This window comes from Myodes glareolus, chromosome 10, assembly GCF_982192425.1.
Source record: "Myodes glareolus chromosome 10, mMyoGla1.1, whole genome shotgun sequence".
Lineage (NCBI taxonomy): Eukaryota > Metazoa > Chordata > Mammalia > Rodentia > Cricetidae > Myodes > Myodes glareolus.
In genome coordinates, this window is record NC_142035.1 from 26,962,530 (window position 1) to 26,981,458 (window position 18,929).

Sequence of the window (18,929 nt, forward strand, 5' to 3'; positions counted from 1 at the left end):
TATGACTGTGCTGGGCAGTGAGCCAGCTGGTTCTGGATTCCTCCCTTCAGTGGTAATCTGTCAGTGATTCCTCTCCCCTAACACCATAACTGCAGGGGCAAACTTTGGTCTGAAGTCAAAGCAAGTTCTCCACCACTATAAAACAAGGACATGCCTGGCTCTCATGACAAAGTTCCAGAAAGACAGTTAAGTGCAAAGAAAGGAGTAACTGCTCACAGTGACTGACTGGTATACAGCTGTTTCCTTTAAAGTGGTACACTCCTTCCTGGAGAGGATTTTTTCTTTTTCGAGACAAGGTGTCTCTGTGGCTTTGAAGCCTGTCCTGGAACTAACTCTTGTAGACCAGGCTGACCTCAAACTCACAGAGATTCACCTGCCTCTGCCTCCTGAGTGCTGGGATTAGAGGCATGTGCCACCACTGCCTGGCTGAGAGGATTCTTAAGATTTGGGAAGGAGAGCAGTTCAGTACACAAAAGCACTTGCCGTCATGTACTGAACCAGGAAACGTATCCCAGCAATTTAAATGTGATATGCTAGTGGTATCTATATATAAACTTATTTTAATGTTTTCTAAATCTTTTTTTAAGTGTTTGTCTGCATGCTTTTGTGCACCACATGTATATAGAAGTCCTCATAGCCTAGAAAGAGGGTCTCTGATGCCATGGAACTGGAGGTTGTGAGTTGCCACGCTGGTGCTGGGAACCAACATGGTCTTCTGCAGGAGCAGCAAGGGCTCATAAGCACTGAGCCATATTTTCAGCCCCTAGTATGTATTCAATGAGACAGGGTCTCATTCTGTATCCCTGTATCGCCTGCCTCTGCCTTCCAAGTTTTGGAATTAAAGGCGTACATCACCACATCTGGCTTGTTACTAAGTGTAAGGTGTGTGGGTACATGCATATGGAGGTCAGATGATAATTTGTAAAGCTGGTTCCCTCCTCCCTTCATGCCGATCCAGGGGAGCAAACTGATGATTAACTTTTTAACAAGCACTTTACAGGAGGGACCATCTCAACGCCCCTACTTTCTCTTTCCACCTTGAGCCCTGGGGATGGGACTCAATTTTGGCAACAGGTATGCCTTTACCTGTTGAGTCATCTTACCTATCTCCAAATGTCCTGGTAGCTATGAATGGGGGGGGGGATTACAACCACTGAATTACACTCCCACCCTGTCTCTACACTTTTGATCTTTCATGTTGATTTTTGCTAATTCCTCTATCAAATTAATTCGTTATTTACTAGCTTCAGCATTGACATCAGAGACTAATTGTGCAAGACTGCTTCTTGGAAGTGAACCACACGTCTACTGTCTAAAGTTAGTGGAGTTGGGTTATCCTGTGTAGGACAGCAGAAACTCAAATAAAAGGGCTTTCAGGTATGGAGTTAGGCATGCCTTTCCTTCTGCTAGGCCTTTCGTGCAGGAATTGAGTTGGGTTGATTCAGTTAATTGTTGCTGAGGTGAAACCCCATGTACAAGCTTCACATTCTGACATTGTTGACTTGGAGTGTAGATTGATTTTTCTCCTACTGTGCTTCTGTCTTCTACTGGCATCTTCCTTGGAGGCTTTCTGTATCCTTGTCCTTCTCAGTATTGCTATTAGTATATATCATACAATGCTCATTTGCTCAGCACTGATAGGGTCTAGAGCACTGTCCTGCCCACTAAGTCTTCTTCAGGCACTTGTGGTGTGGCTTCCTTAGAGCTCCTGCCCTTCTGCAGCTGGGACTGTAGACCCAGTATGCATTTCTGTCCCTATGAAGGGTGGTTTTGTTTTCTTCCAGTTGAGTATTTGGTATATCCTACCTTTCTATTTTTGTCTTTTGTGTGGTAGGGGACAAAGGACAGTGACTGCCTCTCTCACAGTAGCTGCTGATCTCTTCTAACAAATTTTTAAAGACACATTCTAGTTTTTGCGTGGCTATAGTGAAAATACTAACAGGTCCAGGGCCCATCTTTCACCTGTGTATTCACATTAGCTGTCAACCAACAGCTATCTCTGCTTCTATCATGCTTGTCTCTATTTACCTTTGACCTCTGCTTTCCATAAAACTTCTCCTGTGCCTATTTCTCGGTTACAATTACCCAAGTCCCAGAAGAGAAAGTTGGTCATCCCTCCCACCCTTCAAGTGGGGCACTGTCTATAAGGAGGAATATATTGGGAGACAGCAGAAACTGTGTGCAATTGGGAAACAATTGACAAACTTCAGGAAACAACTGGGAAGCAATTGATAAGCTTTGAAGCAAGAATCAAAAGACCTGTTTCTGAATAAGTTTTCTGACTGGAAAGTTTAGGACAAATCTGGAAACAGGATGGCATAAAAGAGTGCTAGCTGTGATAACTGAGGCACCAGGATGGTGGCCTGCACAGAAATTTGGCAGTTGGAATGGTGGAAAAGAATGTATCCAAAATAAATATCCATTTATTAAAATTTGGTTATGTTTTAACCAGAGCAATACAGTGTTACAAGTACATAGTTCTACTATGTTAACAATAAAAATATCAAAACATGCATAAAGAACTAATTGTTGATTTTTCAATTTTAGCCATAACTTCTCATAAAGTGTTGAGTGCTTCTAAACTGTTCATCCTGTTATGGACGCTACCACACCCACACTTCCCACTAATTTTTTATGTGACATTCTAATTTTGGTCAGACAAGTCATGACAGCTGCAAGTTCTCCTTACAGCTGACTGGATGATGGATTTATGTTAACTTCCCCCATACTCCTAGCATTGGTTCAATTTTGAATTTCTTTCACTTTTCTCATTTTACTTTTAAAACCTTTAAACATCTGAACCCCTTACAGTTTTGTCAATCATATTGTACTGTTTAACTAATAATTACCAAGTGAAAGCACATGTAACCATGTCCCCAAAAACATAACACTCCTAGACTGCAGAAGCTCTCTGTGCAGCAAGACTTCATGTTGTTCTGGCCAGGAAGCCTCACACTTGGAACTGATTTCAATTGTTGGAAACAAGAATTATGTCAGGTGTGGAGGCTCACACTTGTAATCCTTGCACTCAGGAAGCTGATGCAGGACTGCTGTAAGGGCTAAAACCCTGTCAAGAAACAAACACACAAACAAAAGGCTGGAGATGGCTCAACAGTCAAAGAGCTCTCATACTGCTCTTCTAGAGGACCTGAGTTCAGTTTCTATCTAGTACCCACGTTGGGTGGCTCACAACCCCCTGCAGCGCCAGCTCAAGAGGACACAATGCCTCTGTAGCATCCACATTCATAAGCACATATCCATACACATAATTAAGAACAAACCTTTTTTTTTAAACAAACAAAAAGTACAAGGATTTCTGATGAATACATATATAATGGTCCTCTGCAATTATGAGTTCTATACACACTCAAATGAGAATTGAAAATCTCCTAAAAGAAAATGATTAGTTCTGGATTGAACAAGGACAACTTGTCATTTTCCCCTTACAGTAACTATCCACATAACATTAACATTGTATTTAGATACTATGCAGAGGTGACTTACAAGTGTGTGGGAAATGTATGAGATTAACTTGTAAGGCCATTTTACAGAAGGAACTCAAGGTTAGACAGATTCTGGTGGGGGGCTTTGCTTCTAGTATTTCATGAATAAAAAAGGGATGACTACAGATAGAACTTATGTATGACTTCAAATGATTAAAATTACCCACAATGCTCACTTCTCAGTCATCAGCGATTAGACAGCTTCAGTTTCTGCTGAGAAAGCATGATTGATTATGTTACTGGTCTCAGTTCTTCACTGTCTTATAAGACTATCATATCCTTTGCCATATTACTTCCAACAGTTCTCTCAACATGAGGTGTATGTATGTCCTTGTCTCACCGATGATGGGCTTGACGACTTGTGGCCAACAAGGTGGCACATACCTGTGTGACTTCATCTGGCCTCTGTGCTTCTGCAGTTCACCATGGATAACATGTCCCAGGCAGCTAGTTCGGCATGTGACTCAGAAGGAACCACCTGGAACAAACGTGAATCTGATCCAAATGGAGATGCCCAATCCAGCAGAGGCTAACCCTGAAGCACAGCTGCTTGGCTGAACTTAGTCTAGACCAATTGCCCTAGAAGTCTATGTGGATGCGAGACTATAAAGCAGGAACAAAAGCAAAAAGAGAGTTTGATATAACAAAGCAGAAGGGGCTCAGGGACTCCTTGAAAACACAGCTGTACACTCAGGAAACAGAAGCCAAGAATAGTTCTGATTCTCATAGTTCAGGGCTTTTTCCTAGTAGGGTTTCCCATGCTATTGTAACCTCATTTTCCAGAGGCAATTATAGCTAAGATTTTGTTTTCTTCCAAATGTTCCCCCAGAGGCAGCCTCTACAAGTATCATGGGACTATTTCAGCCTCTACCTCGAAAGGCATGCTCTCTCTCTCGCTCTCTCTCTCTCTCTCTCTCTCTCAACACTAGCCCCTATCCTAGTAGGGATACTAGCCCTGAGGCTCATTTCTAGCTAGTTTTCAGTATGCATTTGTTCCTCAGTGTAAATCCTAACTTCCTTTGAGAAGTGGGAATTTCCCTTTCTTTAATCTGGACTTCTATTTTCAAGTAAACTGAGGTGTTTATATGCATTTGGAATAGTAATAACCTATACAAATTAGTTCCTTTTACCATGTTGACTGGAAATCCTTAATTCCCATACATAATTAATGAGTTATATAATATGAAGTCTTAACTCAAAAAAAAAATAAAAATAAATGGTTAAAAATATATACACTTTGGGAAGATAGTCAAAGCAGGAGAGAAAGATGAACCTCTGCTGGGGAGCAAGGAAAAGAATGGATATGAATATACAGAATGGGATGTGAAAGGAGGAGATTAATATCACCACTGTGTGAATGTATATAGCTGTGATTGGCTTAATAAAGAAACTGACTGATCAAAGCTGGAGAGGATAAAATTAGGTGGGTGAACCAGACTAAGGACACTGGGAAAAAGGAGGGCGGAGTCAAGCTGCCAGCCAAACATGGAGAGGAAACAGGAGGTTCAAGATACCACCATGTGGCAGAATGTAGATTAATATAAATGTGTTAATTTAAAATTTAAGAGTTAGCTAGTAACAATCCTGAGTTATTGGCTGAGCATTTATAATTAATATAAAGTCTCCGTGTCAGTTATTGGGAACTGATGGGTGGGACAGAAAAGTCCGCCTACAAGCACCTGGGAGGTAGAAGCAAGAAGATCATGGGTTCAAGGTCACCTCAGCTACACATTGAGTTCCAGGCCAGCCTGGACTGCCTACATGAGTCACTATGAGAGGTTTAGGCCTTTTCAACAAGAAGTTTAACACCCACTTTCCGGTTTCTGGTACAAGTATTTTATATATGGCTGAGAATCACAGAGTGGCTTAGGAAGCTACTATTGTTCCCTTCTCCCCTTCTTTGTCTTAGAGGAGCCAAGACAATTCTGGTCAAAGTGAGTAAGGCACAAATGCTGTTGATTGAGAAATCCTCAATCCCTGTAGCCACTCCTGTAAGGAATGGACTAGCCATTCTGGAAGAACCTGGAGGGTCCAGGGCAGGGCCACTTCAAGGTGGCCAATAAGAGCCCTACAATGGCCAGAGTGACAGAATGTAAAAAGAAATAGTGGGAAGAACAGCAAAGTGCAGTGCTAGGCTTTGGGAACTAGAGGGCCTGCCTTAAAAAAAAATAAAAAAATAACAACAACAACAACAACAAAAAATATCAAAACCAAATTTCTGTGTTCAAATCTTCTACACTGGTTGGAATTATTGCTTCGTCTCGTTCACTTACTGACTAGGGCTCATAGCCATTTTCTTGTCCTACTGATCAAATCTGGCCTCCGGCTTATAATTACAGCTACAGACCCAAAGACAAGGTTCTGAGATGCACCTTGTCATGGCATTTCCATTTTTCACACGTGTGCAGGGCAGAGGATGGTAGTGGAAGCGAGGAACCAGCCATTTAGTAAGTACTATGTTATTTATTCCATTCAGCCCTCTTCAATCCTGGGAGATACTAACCTACATTTTAGATAAAGGGTTTTAGTAAGACAAATAACCAGGGAGCTAACTTGCAAGTGGAAAGGACAATTATATCAACAAAATAATACAAAGAAGGTTCAAGTGGCAAGACAAAGAAAGGCAACCGTATAAGCAAGGAGAGGAAATACTACAGGGGACATGAGGATCCAAGTTTTCAGACCCAATTTCTCAGGAAGGAAGAGTCACCCAAAAGACTTCTGGTTAATTTAACTTCTTCCTCAACCAAGAAATAGTTCTAGGCCGGACGCTATGGTGCACACCTTTAATCACAACTTAGGAGACACCCAGGACTATTACACAGAGAAACCCTGTCTTGAAAAAAAACAAAAAAGGAGAGAAATGGTCCTAGAAGTCAGCCAGCCTCTTTAGTACACATCACCCACAATCAGGGACATTCCTTTAAACTATACCACTAAAGAGAAAAACACCAGCAGGAAGGCAGGCAAGGATCTGTCAGTATGAGACCCACTCGCACCTGCTGGTGAGATTTGTAGAGAATGAGAGTGAAACTACATCTTTCAGGATCTACTCAAATGATCAACTCTGTTTTACATGACAATTTCTTGCATCTCAACCTAGCTACTCAATCTCTAATAATCAAAGTTGGAGCTATAAAATCCTATGCAGTGAGGATCTAAGACAAGAGAAATCCAGGATTCCAGCATTCTCCAGCTCTTACAACTACGGTTAAAAAATGGGGTCTGCTCTGTCTGTGAGGACTTTTCTCAACTGGCTGACAGTTACCTGTTCCTACAGCTCACCAGTTCAGGTCTCTAAAACTGCAAAACAGCCTCCATAGTTAGGTTATCTTCAAGGCAGACTGTCTACAGGGATTATAACACACTTAACCAACATTTGTACCCCTCCACCCGAAACAAGCTTTTTCTACAGGCCTTTTAAAATTAAGTACCACTCAGAAGTTCTTAAAAAAAAAAATCAGTTATTAGAGGCAAGCAAGTCCTCAGACATTTAGTTTCTCCTTCCTTAAAACACATAGAGTATAGAGGTCCTGAAGAGGGAAGGGCCTCTTCCAAACTGTACTGTGAACTGCTGACACAGCAAACACCAAGGACTAACCAGAGGTATTAGGTCAGTGCCAAACACCTGACATAAATACATTTTCACCGCACTGCCAACAACAGCGGCCCCATCTAACAGATGATATGTGATATGCCTAGTAACAATGTGTATGACAGAGACATAAATGAAATAGAACCTTCTTGTTCCCTTCCACAGTACTTCAATGCCAAAACTCTCAGACTTCGGAGTTTTACCACTAATACCAATTTCTCCCACCTAACATCTCCACCAACCCAGTATTAAGTTCAAATCACACGAAAACTAAGCCATCCTTTATTACACACGGTGTCGGTTGGAGAAGCATATTGCTCAGGCTACAGGGACATTTCATTTATTTAAATGTTTTTATTAAAAAAAAATTAAAGACCTTCATGGCACAACTTCTTCCCAGCACAGTTATGTCTTAGTCATACCAATTACAATACAATTACAACCAATAAACCAAAGAGGGGAATTCTGACTTTAAATTTAAAGGGGGGAAGGGCACACTTCAAAACAAAGTAAAAAATACTTTGCCAACAGTTGTTTTATATTGGCATTCATTTCCCACCATCTAAGCAATGCAGACACAGGAAGTGCTGAGAAATAGTGTCCCAATACAAGGTGTACAGATGAGGTAATTTACAACACAGAAGTTGTTACTCTGTAAATCCTGACCCTCCCTACCCACCACCCACTCAGGTATTTTAAAACCCTCCACATTTCTGCATGACTCCTTTCTTCTCTTCCATTTCTATTTACTTTACAAGGCTCTTGGGTGGCACTCCAGAGTCCTCTGCATTCACCGTCAGCTCCTGTACTACGTGTGAGGAGTGTGAGGAGGCCCAGCCGTCTGCAGCTATCCACAGCACCCTCAAACACATCTACATTTCTGAGCTGCGAGTAGGGTGTGGAGTCCTGATTACAACCTTCCTCTCCACCTCAAAAGAAAGAATTCAGTCTAAGTGTCTTGTTCAAATCACGATCCAGTGCAAACATAATCACAAACCGCATCTCTAGCACACCTGGTGCTTTCGGCTCCGCACAAATCCAACATGGTAACCCTCACAGCACGCTAGGGTATACAAGAATCAAGTACAATAAATAGTCACTGCAAGTGGCCAAAAAGAAGAAAAATCACTCTGCAGTCAGAAAGTTTTCTTTTTAGCTCTCCCTATGGTTGAGAAAGGTTAAGAAAGGCATTAGCGTCCTCTACTTTTATCATTACATTCGCTAAAGCCACCACCTTGATAAAGTTACTAAAGCCAAGATGGATTATAAAGTTAAGTAAGTTAATTAAATTCAACTCCCCAAACAATTATGTTTTGTCTATGATGCCAGGTGAGAAAGGCTTATGAGTCTATAAAGGTAGGAGAATGGGGAACTAAGATTTTAGGCCTTAAAATATGTTGGAAGATTTTTTTTTTCCTAGTCCCCATAGGCAGCTACTGTAATGAAACAACAGGAGAAATACAGAGCTGATGATTTGCTATTGTGCTTAAAAAACTAGGCTTCCTCAGTGAAGCACCTGATAAACTTAGGTGGCTGGATTACAGTGGAAAGTCCACTTTACACACACACAAACACACAAACTGGCGACTTGTCCTATCCCCAATCCCTGCAATGCTGAGACACAGAATGAGTTTTATGGCAAAGGATCCTTAATCCCCAGAGACGCTTTGGCTTGTGGTGCTTTTTTTTTTTTTTTAAGGCCTCTGCCCTGCCCAGTACCATGGGTCGAACGAGGGGTGCATAAAAATGAGGGCCTTGGGAAGCCTCCATGGTATGGGCTGTAGTCCCCTCAGGTTTGAATGTGAGACACCCACCCAGCGAGACCTTTACACAGGGAACTTAAATCTACCCTTGATAAATAAAACCAAACGTTTATTTACACCATAGAATTCCAACACTGGATCTTTCACATATGAAGGACAAAGTTTTATATATATACACACAGCGAGGGGTGGCAGGGCCATAACAAGAGAACTGATAGTTTCCCACAATTACAGGTCTACCATTTCTGGTTCACTGGAGATGGTGGCTCTGCTCCTGCCTCTCAGATACAATTACAATTCTGAGAGCAGGTCTCCTCACTAGATGGCATGTGAAGAAAGGGGAAGGTAGGAGGAGAAAAAGTACAAAGCTTAAAATGAACCCAGTGTGGCCACATCACCCGTTAGCTCTTAAGAGTACTAGCATGAAACTTACATGGACAGTATTTCTTTTTTAAAAAGCAATAAATTATGCCCAGTAACTAACTGACTTCAAAATGGCCAAGTCAAAGAAAACTGGAAAAGATTTTGCCTTCCTTCTCCTACCAGCTATGAAGCACAGCATGTGAGGAGATGGAAAGGGAACGACCAAAGCAGGAGCCCAGGAGGGAAAGTATCACAGACTTAAAGTAAACTAAAATTAAAACGATTTAGGGTTAGGTCAGCAAGACATGATTCAATTAGAAAAGAAGCTTTAGGATCTGTCTGCAAGTCAGGTAGACTTTTAACATCTTGATGTAACGAAGACAGATCCACCTCCACCAGAGCTGGACTAACCCATTTTCGCAGTCCTGAAGAAAGGTGATGAAGTGACCAGCAGCAGAACAATGTTCAGGACAGACTGGGTCCTCCCTACCTATTTCCTTCCCACCTCCCTTGATAAGCTACACTTTCTAATCTCTGGGGAAGAACATGAGATCTGCGCCCCAAGAGTGTAGTAATATGGGGAGAGCATCGTGGGAAGGGGAAGAAACCTCCACCCAAACACAGTAGCTGCGACTGAGGCCAGTTTATCTTTTTCTTTAGTGGATGAACTGAATTTGGAAAGGGAGAAAAAAATGTTGTCCATAAAATATTCTACCTGCAGGTAATTTTTCAGGGAATACCCTGAGTTATGAAAAGTCCAAGTTTAAAAAACAAAAACAAAAACAAAAAAAGAAATCAGCCTATTATAATTTTTTTATGACTCAACTACTAATCCACAAGCAACGGTTCAGACACGGTGCTTCTGAAGTTTTCTCACCCCTCCCAACCAGGCGCAAGCTGCATCAAGGAGAGGGTGGACTTCCCCACCTCTGCGTAGGCATCAGGAGATAGATGGGGATCTTTACTGCTGAGCGCCAGCGGCAGCTGGAACAGGCATCCCAAGGGAGTTGGCAGCAGCGATCACTGGTGAGCCTGCCAGAGGTCCAAGGGGTGAAGGGGTTGGCACTGAAGAAATCCCTGAAAGAACAGCCAACAGTAAGCCAGACACCAAGCACACCAATTATAACCAGCAAACTTTTCATAAAACTTTCCCCAAAAGTTAACACAATGAAGATTCTTTCTTCATGACTTTGCTTAGCCACATTTTTGCACACTTCAAAGTTTAATCTGTACAAATCCAAGTTAAAACCAACGAGTCTTAATCAATGAATTTAGCAGGCAGCTAACCGACAATTATGCACAGATATCATCAGTAGGGTGTCTAGAGGCTCTCTGCTCTGCATCCCACCTTCTCTCAGGGTGACCTCTGATTAGACATGTGGTTAGCACACACCTGAAGTGTGGCTACAAGGACTGGAGACTCAATACTAATTTTACTCAGTTTTCATTAAATAGTTGTGTGGGCCGTTTCTACCATACTAAACAGCACAGGACTTCAGGCAACTGTCAATCTACAATGGTCACTTAGTGGAGAAAGGTGAATTCTTGACTCTATACTATGATTGTGATTTGGCATCTATTTCCATTTGATTTCTTCTCCATTTATTACAATTATATGTCAGTTTGCCCTCAATTAGCCAGTTTTCTCTCTCTCCCCCAAATACAAGACTGCCCCCTATCTGTAGGGGATGTGTTTCATGGCCCTAGGGTGCCTGAAACTAAGGATAGTACTCAATATTATGTATATGTACACTGTTTTTTCTACATACATATATGTATAATAAAGATTAGTTATTAAATAATATAAAATATAACAGAGGTTAGTTAATTAGGCACAGTCATAAAATAATTTAACAAAAACTCTAACAAAAGTTATATGAATATGTTTTCTCTTGATAGATTCCAGACAAATTGTATTTTTGAATCCTGAATAAGTAAAACCATGAATATAGGAGATTTTTGTACATGATTCAAAATATAAAAGGTTTAAAGGAGTCTATAGTGAAAAGTCTCATTGAGCTATATACAAGACCATTTCAAAAAAAGCAATGACAACAAACACATATCTCTTTGTTGTTCAGGATTTGTTGGGAATTCAAGCCTCTGCAAGAACTTTTCTGTAGGGATACTGGAGATCTGAAGGGGAGAAACCATTGATATCCTACTCAAGACAGTATCACTAAAGTATATCCAGAGTATGTAGTAGCACAGATTATATATACCCACTGACCAATTTTTGATCCCCAGCACCCATATAAAAAGTTACATGTAGGGGTGTACCATTGTAAACCTAGGGTTGGGGATGGGGAAAAAGATCCCTGAGGCTGTCTGGCCAGTTAGCCTAACCAAACTGTGTCCCTGGGAGAAAGCCCGTGTTGTGGTGCACAGGCATACACTCAGGTAAACACACTCTTAAACAACTACATTTGAGGCTGACCTCTGGCTCCCACACAATTCACGTCAATGTTCTCACACCTATCCATGTCCACCATTTTACAAGAAAGGCACAAAGAGGGAACTGAAACTAAGAACAGTAACTTTCTTCTAAGTTTCCTAAAAAGAGAATTACCAATCAACCAACCTGACATCATATTGGCGCTGCTGACAGGTGTACTGCCCCCTGGTATGCTGGATGAACTCATTCGAGCCTGGTCTTTCACAACAGTGTCTAGAAAACAGATAATAAAGTTAGATTCTGTTCTGCTTGATGTACTAAACCAGTTGGGGAGAAATAAGAGTAACTACCTTCAATCTTTACCTTTAATTTATACTCTATATCACTTTTAGAACATATAGTGGCAACTACCCATCACCATGAATCAAATAAATAGTGCATAATAAACACCTGACCTGTAGAACTGTGGTTAAAAATCAAGTCTGAATACAACAGTAGGATGATGAGAAAATATCCATTACAGAACTAAATTAAAAATAATGATGGTTAAATGAATGTTTAATGGAGATAATACAATCTATCCTGGCCAAGAGAACAATTTATTATCAGTGAATTGGTCCAGCAGAGCAGGAGAGTGAATGGACAGAAGCTATTTGGCTATGTAGGTTAGTGCTATAAGCACTTTACTCTTCATACCAACCAGCCTGTGTGTTTTAGTTATCATAGCTGGCTATACACCCATAAACCTTAATGGTTTATACAATAGTTAAGACTTGTAAACTTCACTGGCTTTCTCCAACAAATGATTGGCAGAGATGGAACAGGTCAAGACCTACTATATTCCACCAGGCCAAACCAGTCACTGGGAATTGGCAGGAAAATAAATGTCTATAGACAAGAATCTTAGCAAAAATTCTGCTTTGTTTTGTATAGATTCTTACTTTATAACCCAGCCTGGCTTAGAATTTACTATGTAATCCAATCTGATTTGGAACTTGTGGTGAACCTCCTCTCTAGGTCTCCGAAATATAGAGATTACAGGCATGAACCACGTCTGGTAGACAGCAAAACTTCATTAAAACATTATCATGTCCTTTTTTGGTAGCACTGTGGATTAAACTGAAGGTCTTACATGTACTGGGTAAGTGTACCACTGGGTATATCCCTATCTCTCTTCCCAGTAATTCTGCATGTCAATTGCTGTCAGTGCCCCTCAGCTGAAAAAAATGAGGCTCAGAATGGGTGAAGTAACTTTTTGGTAGGAGCTAGATTACAGATTTGTTCTATAACACTCAGAACCCTGTTTACAACATAAATTCTGCTCTGCCTCATATAATCCACTAGGCAGTGAAGGGCTACACAACTGGACTCACAGAAGTAAGGATGCTCCATAGCCTCTCTAGCAGTGAGCCGTGACTGGTGATCATATCGCAGGAGCTTGTCCAGAAAATCCAAGGCCTCAGGGCTAACAAGGTGTTGATTTTCACTGTGGACAAAGCGTTCCCATCGCTTACGAGAGTGTCTGTAAGGCAAAGCTAGAAATGAGAAATGGGATGCAAGGTACAGAACTAAAGCAAAGAAGGATAAAATCCAAAGGACCGTCTTTTATCACTCCTGTTCTCAAGGGGATAACACCCACAGATAGAAGGCAGCTGGTTATTGGCAACTGGAAATAACAATGTTGCACCAAAGAGAAACCTGGGTCTTTCCCCTTTGAAGAACCACACTTCCGGTTGTTAATGTTCTTGTGCAGCAATCAGGGCCTGAGCTAGCCAACACTTTTCCTCCATCTTCATTCTTCGCCAATTCTGCCACTTGACAGATAAATGTCTTTGCTTCAGGAAGTCTGTGTCCTCGTATAAAGTGGCCAGTATATTCCTATTCTGTCTCTTCAGCACTGCCAGGCAGCTAGCTGTCAGCAAATCAGTCTATTTCTTTGTTTAGAAAGTCCTAACATTTAAGACACAAACTGTATCAATGTTGAATTCAACTGGGTTCTTCTACTTAGACCCAAAGTTACTTAAATTCTTTTCACAGGACCCCTCTGACTATAATCGTCACACTCAAGACTTTTCTATGTCAATTTGGACAGATGGTCATTCAATCTGATGTTATCATGTGTGCTAAAACAGCATCCTGTAGCTCCAGATCAGACACCTTACACTTTTGGCAAAGAGAACAAGACAATTTCCAGGATCCAAAATGCCAAAACACAGACAATTTTGTGTGTGTATGTGTGACTTACCTGCCCAAGATATCGTTGAAACGTGGATCTAATTCAATGTTGTACTTGTCAATATAGTCATATAAATCTTCTGTTCCCAGAACCTTGGCTATCCTCACCAACTAATATTAAAGAAAAACAAAGCTCACAACACAAGTATATTGTATGATCAAATCAGTAACTAATAATAAATGAATTAAATAAACGGTACTGATATACCCTAAAATAAATGGTGTCCCTTAATGCTTAGTTCAAATTTTGGTGTGTAGCAGGGGTATTTCCTATAAAATCCTTAAGTCAACTCAATGTGAAAATGTTAGAAAAGGCCAACTATTTTGCCTTTTTCTTCCCTTGAAAGTCCGTCCCTCCATCCCCCAGGGTCTTTTTCCTCATCACAACTGAAATGATGATGTCTCTACTATGGAACTTGCCACACTTCAGCATTTACATTACTATAGTCAATTGTTTCTATTTGGATTTGCCTATAGACAATGAGCTATCTGAAGGCAACTGTGGGTTGTGGGTGCTAAAAACGATACCCAGGTCATCTGCAAGAGCAGCAAACCCTCTAAGCCACTAAGTTGTCTCTCCAGTCCTGTACATGTATTTTATAGAGCATTTTACATACACATTTTACAATGAAGCAACAAACATTAACAAGACTGGGGGAGGGGTGAGACTCTGATGTCTAAAGGTTAAAATGTACTGCTCCAGTGAACAAGTAGAGAATTCTCAGGCACTGTGCATTAAGAATTGGACTTGGAGGTGATATTGGGAGGAGGAGGGTATGAGGCAACTGTACTTTATACTAAAAAAAAAAAAAAAAAGTTTTATTTTGTAAGTTTTTGAGACAAGTTCACCCTATGTAGCTCTGACTGTCCTGGAACTTGTTGTGTGGACCAGGCTGGCCTTTAACTCACAGAGATCTGCTGCCTCTTCCTCCTGAGTGATGAGATTAAAGGTATGAGTTACCATGCATGCGAGAGTGGGGGTGAGGCATGACACAGGACATGGACTCTGAGATCCACATGCCCACATGCCTTTTACCTCCCAGGTACAAGGAATGCAAAACCACATCTGGATGGGATTTTAACTTTTTTTCTTTTGTGGTTTTTCGAGACAAAGTTTCTCTGCGGCTTTGGAGCCTGTCCTGTAACTGGCTCTCGTAGACCAGGCTGGCCTCAAACTCACAGAGATCTGCCTGTCTCTGCCTCTTGAGTGCTGGGATTAAAGGCATGCACCACCACCGCCCAGCGTGGATTTTTAATTTTTAAGCCTTATAGCCCAGCCTGGTTTGGAGCTCACCTGTAGTCCAACCCCAATGAAGTTTCTTATGAGTTTGCAGATCTGGCTATTTTTTTACTAGGTCTACAAATTTCTTAGTGGGAATAACATGTTATCACCTGATCATAATTGTCATGTCCATGGAAAAATGGCTCCTTCCGGAAGATCATACTTGCCAGCATACAACCCAAGCTCCACATATCCAAACTATAATCATACATCTGTATTAAAGAAAACATTGTTATCACGTGAATTCCCAGACTTGTCACTTCCAGATACAATAGACATTATAAAAGAATTTTAAAAATCACTTTGCTCATAGTGAACCATAACACATTCATGTACCACTTCTGAGTCTTTTTATGACTCCTTTTACCTGGTTATTGGCTTGTGTTTTTTTTTTCTTTTTTCTTTTTTTTAGTACTGGGGATTGATCAAATCTTGATCAAAATCCTTTTGCCTCTATCTCCTAAAAGCAGGATTAGAAGTTATTTACAACATGTCTTCTGGATCAAGATAATCTTTTATTGGTAATCTTCTGGTTTTGCTTTGGCAAATTTAGGACCATAATTTAATATTACCAAAAACAAAACAAATTACAGAAGACAGCTCATGTATTTGTTACATTTTACCTTAAAAAGGGCAGCTATAGATATAATAAATGGTTTACTCAAAGCACAAACTGACATTTCTGTAAATTCTGTGCTAAATAAGCACAGGAACAACACTGTACTTGCCATTCTCTTCTTACCTGATAATCTACAAGTAGCTCTGGACCTTTGAAGTATCGGGAAGCAACTCGAACATTATATTCTTGGCCAGGATGGTAAAATTCAGCTAAGCCCCAGTCTATTAGCCTTAGCTGAAAGGGGTGGGAGGGAGAACAAGCCACATATAACTATAGCATCTCTCTTTAAAAATATCTATCTATCTATCTATCTATCTATCTATCTATCTATCTATCTATCTATCTATCTGCACAATATTGTGTCTGTGTGTATGTCTGCAGGCCAGAAGAGGGCACCAGACCTCATTACAGATGGTTGTGAGCCACCATGTGGTTGTCAGGAATTGAACTCAAGACCTTTGGAAGAGCAGGCAATGCTAATGCTCTTAACCACTGAGCCATCTCTCCAGCCCCTAACTATAGCATCTTTAATCTACTCTTATTCCAACAATAGAGTGCTCCAGAGAAAGCATCCTCAACAAAGTGTTCACATCCTTGCCAGCAATGCCATTGCATTTTCATTTTAGCGATTTCACCACACACGCAGGGAACTTTCAAGATGCCTACACTCTGCCCAGACCCCGCTCCCCACCTTCAGAGAAAATGTCTGGGAAAACATAACTTGAAGGTTCTCTTCCCTCGACCTCATTTCCTTCTTTCCTGTCTATCTCAGTTCTATTCATGCTGTTATTCCAGAATGCCATATTGTGATATTATGATTTTAATATACATACATTGTTTTTTATCCATGGTTTCTGGCTAATTTCCACAATACCTATATTTTCTAAGTTTCTAAAATGATAAACATAGTTTTAGTAAAATTTTTGCCTTTTTCTTTCTGTGCTATCCTTTGACTCTAGCTAGGGCTTCCTAGGCACTGAGCTACATTCCTAGCCTGAGTTCCTGGCACAGTATAGGCCTCAGACAGCAAAACTGCAAAACTCTCCCTTATGTACTCATTTTGCCCATTCTCTTTTTTCTTTTTAAAGGTAAGCAACAGAAACTGAGTTTCTCTTTCCTAAGGTAGATCACAGAAACCTGTATAAAAATATGTTTTGGGCTGGGAGGTGGTGGTGCATGCCTTTAATCCCAGAACATTTTTTTTTTCCCGAGACAGGGTTTCTGTGTGACAGTTCTGATTGTCCTGGAACTAGCTCTTGTAGACCAGGCTGGCCTCAAACTCACAGAGAACCGCCTGCCTCTGCCTCCCAAGTGTTGGGATTAAAGGCGTGCGCCACCAAGGCCCAGCATGTAATATTTTTTAACAAATCAGTAAATCTATTTACCTAAATTCTGAAATATTCTAGTAAATTGAACCAAAGAAGGGTTGGGTAAAAAAGTAATAGCCAGTTGTTTAAAAATGCAGCTACAACAACCTGGGGCTTGTAGTCAGCATTTGAAAGGGAAGAAGGGGAAGTCTGAGGAATCTGATAAATGTCTAGGCACTCAGTGTTACATTGAATTAAATTAGAAAATACTATGTGCTGATGTCTGCCCTAGAGTTTATTAGTTTACTCAGGGAGAGAAATTCTTTTTCTTCTTGGAATATATTTGTTTCTTAACATTGTATTGCTGGATCCAGTCCAGTACTCTCAAAATTGTCACTTTTCCAATGGACCCAATAAAACATCCTTCTACATTGTACTGGCTAGTTTTATTTTAACTTAACGCAAGCTAGAGTCATCTGGGAAGAAGAAACCTCAACTGAGAAAATGCCCCAACAGACTGGCAGGCAGGCAGACAAGCCTGTGTTGCACTATCTTGACTGATGATATGTGAGAACCAGCTCATTGTGGATGGTACTGCTTAGCCATCCCCTTCCACAGCAAGGGGCCCTAGATGGTGGTAGCAGACTGAGAAAGCAGGCCAGTAAGCATTTCTCTATGGTCTCTGCCTCAGCTCCTGCCCTCCAGGTTCCCTCAGTGATGGACTTTGCTGTGGGACTATAAACTGAAATAAATCCTTTCCTCCCTGAGTTGCTTTTGGCCGTGGTTTTCTTTCACAGCAATAGAAACCCTAACTAATCACAACATATTCCTTAGCTAAATCTAAAGTATCTTCTGTGATCTGGCACTGCCTACTCACTGATCCCACCATCCTTCCTTTCCTTTCCAATACTTCTCTGAAAGAGGTATGAACAAATATTTTATCAAGTATCTAACAGCTACTAAGGACTAAGGCAACAGGGATTTATAAATGCCCTTTATAAGCATTAGATGGACTGCTATTTACAAAAGAAGTTCAACTATGACGTTACCTTTCTGTGCTCATGATCAATCATGACATTATGGGGTTTCACATCTCTGTGCATAATCCCCATGCTGTGACAATAATCCAAGGCCTGCAACAAAGAAAAATTTGTTTACATGAGTCATCAGGGAATCAGGAACAGTTGCTCTCAGCTATTCCTCAAAACCTGGTTCATAGAGTCAAATCTCATATTCAAGTTACAAAATCATCTCATCTCATCCCATCTCTCTGTCTCTCTCCCTATCTCTCTCTCTCAAAGACAAGGTCTTGCTATGTTGTAGCCAAGCTACTTAAACTTCTGTCAGCCTCCCCACCCCAGCCTTCTGAGAGCTGGGATTATAGATGTGTGCTGCTCTTTACTTATTTCAGCATCCTTTCTGTTCAGAAAGACCCGAAGTCTACAGCAACTGTACATCTTCTTATCCAAAACCTAAATTATTTCTATAAACACATTCTCCTCAGAAGAAAATTCATCTACCAACACTTTGTTTCAAGAACAGTAATTTCTTCAGTGGCTGAGAGTGGGGGTGAATCCCCAGCTGCCTGTTTATATGAATGTTTTATCTGCACACAACTATGACTGTGTATACACACCATCCATGGCTATTTTCTTGCTGTAACATCAAAGTTGAACAGCAGGACAAAGACTTCAGCCCTATAAAGAAATCTGTCAACTCCTGATGTAGGTCGTCTATCAAATCTGAATACAGTTCATAAGCTTAAGTTAAAGTGAATAGAGCAACACACCTTTGAGTTTGTCGATCCTGACCTTTAGTTAACCACTGCCAATAGGCACTATTTAACTCTGGCTGGCCTAGAACTCAC

The 18,929-nt window shown here is 40.8% G+C and overlaps 1 protein-coding gene and 1 long non-coding RNA gene across 4 annotated transcripts in view; one reads left to right on the plus strand and one right to left on the minus strand.

The window, feature by feature from the left end:
* The window catches only part of LOC146892799 (uncharacterized), a 9,999-nt gene extending 5,279 nt beyond the window's left edge, over positions 1–4,720 (plus strand). The window contains exon 3 of the long non-coding RNA XR_015004301.2: positions 3,806–4,720. This is a non-coding gene — a long non-coding RNA (uncharacterized LOC146892799). The remainder of the gene's footprint in view (positions 1–3,805) is intronic.
* The window catches only part of Csnk2a1 (casein kinase 2 alpha 1), a 45,931-nt gene continuing 29,407 nt past the window's right edge, over positions 2,406–18,929 (minus strand). Inside the window, exons 7-14 of one of the 3 annotated variants that reach the window (XM_085697225.2) lie at positions 18,112–18,195; positions 15,879–15,989; positions 15,247–15,348; positions 13,865–13,965; positions 12,993–13,141; positions 11,806–11,892; positions 10,152–10,301; positions 2,406–3,981 (exon numbers count right to left, since the gene is read on the minus strand). In XM_085697225.2, the coding sequence (XP_085553351.1) occupies positions 10,186–10,301; positions 11,806–11,892; positions 12,993–13,141; positions 13,865–13,965; positions 15,247–15,348; positions 15,879–15,989; positions 18,112–18,195 (750 nt within the window). In that variant the 3' untranslated portion in view covers positions 2,406–3,981; positions 10,152–10,185. Of the gene's footprint in view, positions 3,982–7,432; positions 10,302–11,805; positions 11,893–12,992; positions 13,142–13,864; positions 13,966–15,246; positions 15,349–15,878; positions 15,990–18,111; positions 18,196–18,929 lie in introns of those variants that run through there. The other 2 variants (XM_085697224.2, XM_085697223.2) reach the window with 2 other exon arrangements.